We start from the raw sequence: 11,068 nt of genomic DNA on the forward strand, positions 1-11,068 counted from the left end.
CCCTGATCCTGACTTTGTGGAGGACATCTTAAAAGCCTGTTAGCCAGTCTATCCCTCTCTTGAGCTCTATTAAGACGAGGTTCGCACCTTCCCTTCTTACATCATCCAACACACGGGCAGTTAACCCACCTGTGGAGAAAATGTTCAAACCTGCACCAACTAACCCCCTACATATTCAGGGTCATGTAACATTGTCATGTAACACCTGTCTCGCAGAGGAAATAGTCATGGCCATTAAGTCCCTAAAGAGTACTGCACGGGGCCTGACGAGCTTCTATAATTCTATATGCGCAAATCTTGGCCCCACAACTTTCTATCTTGTTTAATTTTTTCCTATCGACAGGATCAATCACCAAGTCAATGGCGGAATCATTAACGATTCTTGTCCACAAACCGGGGAAAGATCCCGAGCAGGCTTCCTCCTACAGACCAATTACTTCATGAACAATGATGGGAAAATATTTTCAAAAGTCCTAGCGACCAGATTGAAAGTGCATCTCCCAGACATTATGGCCTGCGATCAGACGGGTTTCCTCCCAGGGACGGGGACACAAGACAATAACAGACGGACCATAGATATTATAGAGAGCGCCCATATGATGGGGGAGAGCATGGTGGTTCTGTCTTTGGACACACACAAAGCTTTTAATCTGGTGGATTGGGGTTATATCTGTGCAGTGCTTTCACATTTTGGGTACGGCCCAACTTTACTAAGTGGACAATGGCTAACTACCAGTACCCCACTACGCAACTACGGGTTAATGGCGTCAGATCAGAGACAATCATAATAACCAGGGGAACGAGGCAGGGCTGCCCCCTATCACCAATGGTTTTTGCCTTATCAATGGAGCCCTTTGCGAATAGGATCCAGCACAACCCAAAGATGAAGGGGCTCACAGTGGGGAAGCACGAATATAAGATTGCATTATACGATGACAATGTATTATTAACCTTGACTACACCAAACTCATCCATGGGTCCCCTATGGGAGGAGATTGAGGAATTCTGTTGGGTCTGTGGGTTTCAGATTAATCTGGGCAAATCATCGGTGCTGGCAATTAATCTCACCAAAATGCAAAAGGCCGAGCTTGGCCCCTGTTTACCAGTCCCCTGGGCAGAGTCTGAGATCGAATATCTCTGGTTGCAGATCCCTAATGACATCTCCTGTCTGTACCAATGTAACTTCCCTCAGATATGGGACGAGTTCCAGAGAGACCTAAAGCATTGGGAGAACTAAGAGATCTCCTGGTTCGGGCAAATTGCCACTGTAAAAATGAACCTGCTCCCTAGATTGATATACCAATGCATAGCACTCCCGGTAAACATCCCAGCGAACGAACTGTGCATTCTACAGAGAAATATACTGAAATTCGTTTGGGGGGGGGGGGAGAAACCCAGAATATCGAGGAAGATTATGCTTTGAGGGAAGGTCACGGGAGGGCTGGGGGGTCCCAGATGTAACTAGATACGCGATTGCAGCACAATTATCCCTTGCGTACACTTGGACTCAATCCACCAACCAGCCACTATGGAAGCAGCTGGAAGAAGCCTGGTGTCCTCCCCTCCCCCCCAATCGGGGCTACCCCACCTGCCCTCTATCGGAGCCCAGACAAACCAGGGCCCCCTCACAGCCACAACAGTTACTGTTAGCTGCTGGAAGACTGCAGGGCGGAAATGGGGCTAGAGGTTCTAGGGGTCTGCTTACTTCTATTTGGTATAACTCTGAATTTACCCCAGGGAATCCCTCACACAGCTTCATGTCATGGAAGGAGGGTGGTCTGGAAAGGCTGTCAGACTTTTTAGAAGGGGGCTCACCCATAACATTTGAAAGATGCAAGGAGAGATTTGGGGTGGGGGAGGCGGAGCGGTTCCACTACGTCCAGCTCAGACACTGGGTCTCCCATAAAATGGTTAGGGAGAGGGGGGCTAGAGGCCTAACTGCACTGGAAATATCCTTAACATCAGCAGCACCTAGGGGCAAGATCTCGACTATCGCCTCCTGGACAGAACGGACCCGGGGAAAAAAGAAAAATACATGCTTGACTGGGAGAGGAACCTGGGCCGGGAGATTAAGGTGGAGGATTGGGGAAAGATTTGGGAAAGGCTACACAAGAGCACGCAATGTATCACAAACAGGGAAGGAGGATATAAGCTCTGTTACGGTAGTATGCCACCCGAGCCCAACTGAATAAATCCAACCCTGAAATTCCCCCAGATTGCTGGAGAGGGTGTTCATCCAAGGGCACTCTATTCCATTTGGTGTGGTCCTGTCCCAAAGCATAGATATACTGTAGGTAGGTGACTAACCACATAAAAGCAATCACCGGACTTGCATTCCTGTGGGATCCCAGAATTATACTCTTGGGGGAAACAGGAGGAGGGGAATTCCCACTAACGGGGCAGGCTTCTCGGCTCCGCACACACCTCCTATTAGCGGCAAAAGTAGCAATGGCTCGGCTTTGGAAACACGTTGACTGCCCCTCAGTCCCACTGTGGTGGTCTAAATGTTGGGAAAGCGCGTTGGCTGAAAAAGTAACAGCCATTCGCACAGGAAACTTGAACTACTTCCTGAATACCTGGGCGCCCTTTTTGGACTATTCAGAACAATTCCCGGGCCTCACCAGAAGACCTCCATTAACCCGTTGGCTACAAGGCTGAACTGCGTTGAAGGTTGAGGGGAGGGAGGAGGGTACAATGACTTATACCATGTACTTCTGCCTCTGGCCAAGTTATTGTGATCGTAATGTTGCAAAATACTATGCTGTTGTCAATCTGTATTTGTTTCAGAATATTCTAATAAAATTTTAATTGAAAAAAAACCTACAAATTCACCGGAGGGACGCTTCCATACATTAGATATCAGAAGAGCTGTAATGTATTACTTAAATAAAACGTAACCACTACGGAAAACAGACCAGTTCTTTGTTTCCATAGCCACTGGAAGAGAAGGGGATCCTGTCTCAAAGTCAGCTATTTCTAAATAGATTGTTTAATACATCCAAATGTGTTATTCTCTTTCAAAGAAAATGTGACCCTTTACACCTAGAACACACACTACCCATGGCACAGGGGCCTCTTTAGCTTTCATTGCAAATGTACCTTTAGATGCCATTTGCAAAGCAGCTACCTGGAGTTCTATTCACATCTTTACACAGCATTACTGCTTAGATATACATTCTAAGAGTGATTCACAAGTGGGTCAGGCGGTGTTAAGGCATCTCTTTGCTGCGGTACCTTCTGACATCCCACAACCATCTCCCAGTACTGTGCACAGCATGTGATCTAAGCAGATCCACAATCCTCAGAAGGCATACATTACTTAGCGTAATCCTATTTATGATGCTTGTATCTGTTTAGATTCACATGCGCTGCCCTTCATCCCCTCTTAGAGTTGAAGGTACATGGATGTCTTGCACCTTCTTTATCTTCTGTACCCACTCATCACTTCATGCTCGCACTTGTCAGAAACAAAACAATCAGAGGGACCTCAACGCGTGAAAGACCATGGGTACAATACACGTCACACAGGGATAGTATTACAAGCACGGCCAGTCTATGTCCTTTTTCAAAACTCCACATTACTTATCTTAGTCATATTTCTGATGCTTGTATCTGCTTAGATTCACATGCTGTGCATAAGCCAACATCTAGTGGTAGGTACAGAGTATTGCATTCTGTTTTTTCGAGTTTCGGTATTTATATATACACACTCCATATGTAAAAGGTCTGATTGATGTACTCACCTCACTTTTCTCAACCAACTTTCACCGACTAGTAAACTCACACTTTGTTCCAGATGATTTCACTAAATACCATCTCCACCAAGCAAAACAGTTACTTTGTACAGAAATACCTACATCAAGATATAACGTGTGCCCAAAAGAGAAGGGAGAGACAGGGAGACAGTATTCACCCAGAATGTGTTATGCTTATTTGGAATCATCTGAACTATTTTGATGTGAGATCAGATGCTGATCAAAGGTGCCCAAATATTAGCTTGCTATTTGAGCTAGGCCTTTTCACAACACTACGTTCTATTTGCATTTTGTGTGTGTATCTATTTGTGTTAAGTGATATGATTCATACTAATTGGGGGCATGGAACCTTTGATGATCAACACGTTTGCCTCTTAGGAATAAATAAATTGTGCATCTGTCTCAGCCCACAAATGTGAATCAGTGACTTGCTTTTCTTTTTTATTTTTGCAGCATTATGCCAGCCGCCAGGGCCACCTATCCATATGTGAGCTCCTGCTGACCAGCGGGGCTCACTGTAACGCCCAGACCCATGGAGGCGCCACGCCCCTACACCGAGCCAGTTACTGCGGGCACAATGAGGTAGCCCAGCTCCTGCTGTCCCATGGAGCTAAGCCTGAGACAGTGGACGATGATGGAATGACTTGTCTACATAAGGTGAGGATAAGGGCATGCGAGTACCCATTTTGAGGGCGAAAGGATGACATTATGCAAGGTTATAGTAATGGGATGATGACTGTGTAGAACGTTGGGACAAATAGATATTTGTAAAATTGATGAAGACTATAATGTTGCACTAGTTGAGGGCCACGGTGTGACTGTGGACAAGATATGTGAAATGGGATGGCCCACGCAACGTGTGGATGAGGGCAGGACTTTTTACAATGGAGGAAGATGACCCATATAAAGTGAGAGTGATACAAAGGCAAGCGTGATTGGAAGGCCATATGCAATGTAAGAGTGGTAGGATGACTGCACACCATGTGAAGCAATGGCCAACTGAAGGAGAGGATGATCGTACATATAAGATGGTGGTAAGCATATACAAGGCGAGAAACATTGACTGACCTTACCCAAGAGAACTTGACGAGAGCATGTGAGATGACCCTGGACAAAGCATGGTTGATGACTGCAGCAGGTGAAGGGTAATACGATGGAGGTGCTCATTGTGAAAGCAATGGGGGTGGTCACGAATTGTATTGCTATGCACACTGAATGCATCTTTATGTTGACACAGGCCGCAGAGAAGGGGCATGCTGACCTCTGTGACCTGCTGGTACAGCACAGTCCGGTGCTGAAGACCATCCAAGACAGGAAATCAAGAAGGGCCTCAGACCTGGTGTCGACTAACAGCCAATTGAAGATGTTCTTGGAAACCTAAGGGACAATAGTCACTTCACCCTGGCCACAGAGACTCTGCTGAGAGGGCAGCAGACATATTGGAGACTCACTCTGCTACCAGACCATGTGATAGTATATGCTGTGATATAGGCCAAATAAGCGGCCCGCAGAGCAGGGTAGGGTATGAACAATGAATAATGAACAAAGATCCGTGATGAGTTGTTGCAAGTCAAGGAGATGAGTGTGCGCTTAAACAGACACCGCTCTGCATGTTCAAGCTTGAAATTCAAGACGGTAAGGCATTGGCGCTCTTGGTATAAAACACTGAGATCTACAGCAGGACTGTGTGGTGAATAGGAATCCCCAGATTGAGGAGACCCCAGAGATCCCGGGCAATGGTTGGGGTGAGATGAAGGCCGGCCGGTACAAAGAGCACAAAAAGTTGAGATAATAATTTTGGTCTGAGATGTAGGTATCTGCTGGGACAGCGATAATGAAAAGGAAAGCAATGTATTGTGAGCAAATTGTTAAGCCTGGTGGTGGGAGTAAAGATTTGTCTGTACCACTAGAGTAGAATGAGTACTAGTAGGCAATTAAGTACTCCCATATGGACGCTCTCCCCTTATTTTGTTCATGATATGACCAAGGTCCCATCTTGGGCCTTTTCCGACTATATCATCAAAAGCTACTGTATGTTATCTGAGTTAATATAGCAATAAAATTGGTTTTAATAAGCAACCTTTGAAAATCTTCACAGTGCAGCAGACGCCTTACTTCATCCTATGTCACAAACACATGGTGTCACCCGCCTTGCATATCGGCTGACTCACCCGCCAAGCCCTCTATTCGCCCATTCATTTGAATGGACTCTCACCCGCCCCAAAAAACCGGGTGTATTCACCCACCTTGGGGTTCTCTCCTCTTAGTATGCCTCTTCTGTGGCTATTTGGAGGCACTCGGATTCACTTAACTCCTGCTGATGTGCGCCTCTATGGGCCGCAATCAGAGTTATCATTTCCCCCCTGTGTACCGCCTTTTGCCCTCCCACAGGACCTCCCTCATTGATGGCAAAATACTCGGTCGTCCTGGTGGCCATCCCCGCCAGGAACTCGGGGAAGCCCAAGTAGTAGCTGTTTATGTGCCACAGCAGCCTCTGCCTGCTGTGGTGAGTCTGCGAGTGGTGAGCTCCATGACCAACGGAGAATGACCCGAAATACCTCTAGCCAAAAGGTTGGCCGCCCAAAGCTTATGCAGGTCTCCCTACAGTATAAAAAGAGAATCCAGCCTGGATAGGGAGGTGTGCACCCCTGATGAGAAGGAGAAGCTGTGATTCGTAGAGGTGCCAATGTTCCTGCCCCTGGAATGTTTGCAATCTTGAAGCAGATCCATGACATCATTAAAGTCCCCCCCAATTACCCAAGTGTCTACCTAACTACTCCAAAGAGCTGTTTAGATTTCATTCAAGAGGTCCACAGCCAGGGGTAGAGGGGCATACACACACGCCATGCCCCACAACTCCCCCCTCACCAAAACAAAGCACCCTCAGGAATCCTGTATCACAGTCAGAAGCTGGAAGGTAAGTCTCTTATGTATCAGTATCAGGGTACCCCTTGCCCCTCTAGAGAAACCATCATGCAGAGAAAATCCGGCATTCCGACCCAGCTAGATGGGTTTCAGTAAGTAGGACTATGTCTGGTGATTGCTGATTGAGAAGTTGTAGCACCAGCTGCCTCTCAACACTGGGCACCAACCTGTTCATGTTCAGGGGTTAAAAAGGAAAGCGACCTAGACCCATCCCCTCCTGCCATGTGTGGATTGAAGAGCATGGCAACAGAGGAGACCTCAAACCCGGCAACCAGGTTCGAAAGAAGTAACAATCCACTTACCAAGCCAGGACCCCCCTCAGTGTCCCAATCAACAAAGAGAACCCACAATCCAACAAACCCCAATGATTTACCCTCACCCTCTCTTTCCCTCCCCCACCCCCATTTAGAAGCACCTGTCGTCCGAACCCCCTGTGAAAGTAACACATGGAGAACCAATGAACCATTATCAGGGTCATTGTGAGAACAGCCTGAGCTCCCATCAAACCCTGTCTGCGGCACACCTTACATGGTAACGTTTGTTACAAAAACATAAACACTAGTGTGGCCAGTAGAGAGCGGCTCGGCATGCAAGGGGGGAGAGTCGCCCATCTCTTCCCCCTCACTCAGTGCCTGCCAGTTCTTGACCTTCACCGACGACCTCAGAAGAGTCGAGCACTGTGTATCAAACAAGCGGGGAGGACCCATGGCCGCTGTGTGGAGCGGTCTGTGCCCTAGGCGACTAGGACACTAGTAAACACAGGATGTGTGTGTCCATCCAAGTGTGAAAGAGGTGGACCGTTCCCTTGTAGTAGACTTTGAGCTGCACTGGGAAAAAGAGCGCATGCTTGATGCCAAGCGATGACAGCTTCTTTTTAAATGGAGTCAAAGGATTGGCAGGCTTGCTGCACTTCCCTTGTATAGTTCGGAAAGAAGCCAATCAGGTTCCCATTATATGTGATCGGGCTGAAGCCCTCGCCATGTGTAATAGGGTGTCACGGTCCCTGTAGTTCAACAGTCTTGCAACAATAGTGCATGGAGGTGCTCCCGGAAAAGGAGGTCCCTATGGTCACACTCTATAGAGAAGAAGGTCGACCGCTTCTTTTGTGCCATTAGATTCGCCAGCCAGTCTTCCAGAAAAAGTTGCATGCTGGGCCCTTCCTCCTTCTCCAGTAGTCCAAGGATACAGAGGTTATTCCGCCGCGACCTACCCTTACTGTCCTCTGCTCTGCTTTCCAGGGCACTGAGCTTCTGCGAGACAACGCTAACTGCTTATCCGTTTTCGTCTTCAGAGTCTGAAAAGCACTGCTCCGTCTCACCCACCCGCGATGACAACTTGAGGGAGTCCTGTCAGAGAAAGGACACTTCTCCAGCATTGGACCTTTCATGGATTCACATGCTGTGAATATTCCCCGTCGTCAGGCTGGGAAAACCTCAGTAACTTTAGTATAGTCATTTTCTTTTGGAAAAAACTTTGACACCTTGAGTGTCCTATCGACATCGTTATGGGTGCTTTAGGCCGCACCAATGGGACGTCGAGAGTATAGCTCTGCCCCTGCGGCTTCCCCTCAGATTTCAACCGTCTTCCAAACTGTTGGGATTACCTCGAGTTCTCTGCAGAGAATTTCGTTTTTTTTGTGTGCAAAGTTTGGTTTCTTCAAGCCGGCTTTTGCTGTTTTCCGGTCTTTCGTCCAAGAAAGGTGGTTTTCCGGGTCCCGTTATGTTATCTTTGGGTCCGAGGAAGTCTTTATTCAGGCCGTGTGCGACCTGCGGCCTCAAGAAAGTGTACGACGGGGACGACCATTCAGAGTGGCTGTACTGCTTGTATGCCAATCACTCGTCCGACAACTGCGACATCTGTCAGGGGTTCTCCCAAAAAACCCTCAAGGACAGAAACCGGCTTTTGATTTGCTGGCTGAACGAGGGTGCCTATCTGGCTTCAGAAGTCGGCTCTTCCAGTGGGGGCAGGTCCTCCACTCCCTCGGCCAAGAGGTCGGAATCACGCTGGAGGACTAGGTCGGAGGAACCGCTGCCTAAGAAGCAGTGCATTGGTCATCCCAGGCCTTCATCTGAAGCCAAGAGGTCTTCTGCTGCTCCACCTTTGTTGAGGGGTCAAAAAATCCCCCCTCTCAGGGCGCATCTGCATCACGCTCCAAATAATCGAAGGAGAGGGGGTCACCCCAGCTGAAATCCGCAGATCCAGCCCGCACGGCTTCGTCATCGGAGAAGAGGGAAATCAAGGCCTCATTCTTCCTCTCCTTGTCAACAAAGAGGTCTTCGGCCAAGGACAAGCAGCACTCCTCATCAACTTCCCATAGGTCTTCTTCGGGCCATGAGTCGTTGAAGCACAGGTCCAGGTTGTCATCTAAGTGGCCACATTCTCCATCTACAGTGATATCCCGGTTGCAGACAGCGTCTACGACTCATTCCTCATCGACCGCTACGCCGACTGGTTAATCAGGAACTCTACCGACATTGACAACCCTGTCATCTGCTGTCCCGTTGACAGCCCCTTCTTCGACTGCTCCATCAACGACTGCTTCGTCAACGACTGCTCTGGTGTTGACTGCTCTGTCGTCGATGACGAAGACTAAGGCCCCGGTGACGCAGACTTCCTCTGCTAGGCCAGTTCGGCCTGGGGTGGTGGTGGTTCTGCCTTCCAGGGATGTCTCGAAGCATTCCGAGGTGACTACGGAGCACAGTCTTCTAGAACGGCTTCCAATCATACTGCCTGAGGACATACTCCAACATGAAATCACCTCTGACTTTGGGGCTCCAGTCTACGACGAGCGTGCAGCTTTGAAATCGGATCCTGAGGAAGAGGGGTCAGATCAATCTTTCCTGGATCCATCTGCCTTCCCTTCCATCCACGTCAGCGGGTCTGGGCCGCCTCAGTATCCTCTCGTCAACCCACACTCATTACTCTTGATGCAGGTGCTCACTACTTTGCAGGCTCTCCTGGGGCAATTGAACTCCAGGCTCCCTGTTCCTCAGGCCCTGTCATTTCTGGTACTGCTAAGCCCGCCTGCCGAACCTCCTCAGAAGAATGCCTCTGATGCCTCCCGCAGCCAAGGGCCTTGCTGCAGGAGATCATCCCCACCTAGACCTCCTCTGCCTTCCCCTGGGGTTTTTACTCCTCCCAGAAGGGAGAAGGGATCGGGAGGAAGGGAAACTTGAAGATTCAGCACACTCTCTCCACGGTTTCTTCTTCTCCCAGAAGGCCAGACACCTGGGATACAGACCCGGACCAGGAGGATCCGAGTAGTCTCCACCGGATGACATTGGGGCCTTCCATGCCACGATGGCTAAAGCCCATCACGAATTTGGTCTCATCCCAGAGGAGGAAAAGAAGGACTGTTTTCTGTTTGACCACATGCGGAAGAGGAGAAAAGCGGTTTTCTGTATCCCTATATTGGATCACGTATGGCAGGAGGGGCTCCGTACAATGAGGCACCCGTTTACAGAGCCAGCAGTCAAGGGCCGCTTGGAAATGAAAGAAGTTCAAAGCTCCTGATTCCACCCCGAAGTGCCTGACATCGCAGCCTACCCCAGATTCGGTTGTTTCTGCAGCGGCTAGTAGAAAGGCTCACGCCCAGCACAAGTTTGCCACTCCTCCCTCGAATGAGAACCGTAAGCTGGAAATTTTCGGTAAGTAGGCCCTCAATGTCGTAGCTACTACGGTAAAGGCTGCCAACTCGGTGGCTATCGTTATGTTATGGAATTTTGTAAAGCGTGCAGTCTCCCGAAGGCATCACGGCGCTGGAGAGGAGGAGCCCAAAGAACCAGGCACAAAAAAAAAACAACAACAAAAAAGACCTGGGAAGGCGAACAAGGAATCAGAACAGGAGAGTCTTTAACGCTTTCCAGAAGAGCAGGTGATTAGAAAGAAGTTTCACTGATAGTGGGAAGGTATTCCACAGCTGGGTAGCAGCAACTGAGAAAGCCCGGCCCCGACCCGGGAGAGCCGGAAAGAGGGCACACAAAGCAAACCGGAAGCTGCCGACCCTAAGGATTGATTTGGGGCATAGCACACAAACTTAGTGCGCAGGTATTCTGCTCCTTGGTCATGGAGAGCGCGGTGTACAATGCACAGTGTTTTAAATAGAATGCGCTAGGCCACTGGGAGCCAGTGCAGGGAACGCAATACGGGGGTGATATGAGCCCCGTAGGGAGACCCGGTTGCCACCCGAGCCACCATGTTTTGAAGACGTTGTAAGCGGCCTACCAGCCCCTTAGGCTGGGCCAGGTAAAGGGAGTTACAATAGTCTAGTTTGCTCATAATCATGGCGGCTACAACTGGGGAACGTAATACGCCTGAGATCAGATGGAGTGTCTTTCTCAAAATGTTCAACTGAAGATGTCCAGACTGGCATACCGCAGATACCTGAG

At 49.0% G+C, this 11,068-nt stretch overlaps 1 protein-coding gene across 1 annotated transcript in view; it reads left to right on the top strand.

The window, feature by feature from the left end:
* The window catches only part of ANKRD39 (ankyrin repeat domain 39), a 387,583-nt gene extending 381,735 nt beyond the window's left edge, over positions 1-5,848 (top strand). The window contains exons 5-6 of the mRNA XM_069620261.1: positions 4,209-4,412; positions 4,993-5,848. Coding sequence (XP_069476362.1) covers positions 4,209-4,412; positions 4,993-5,136 — 348 coding nt within the window. The 3' untranslated portion in view covers positions 5,137-5,848. The remainder of the gene's footprint in view (positions 1-4,208; positions 4,413-4,992) is intronic.
* Positions 5,849-11,068: the final 5,220 nt, after the last annotated feature.

Source organism: Ambystoma mexicanum, chromosome 10, assembly GCF_040938575.1.
Source record: "Ambystoma mexicanum isolate Mex_15411 chromosome 10, UKY_AmexF1_1, whole genome shotgun sequence".
Lineage (NCBI taxonomy): Eukaryota > Metazoa > Chordata > Amphibia > Caudata > Ambystomatidae > Ambystoma > Ambystoma mexicanum.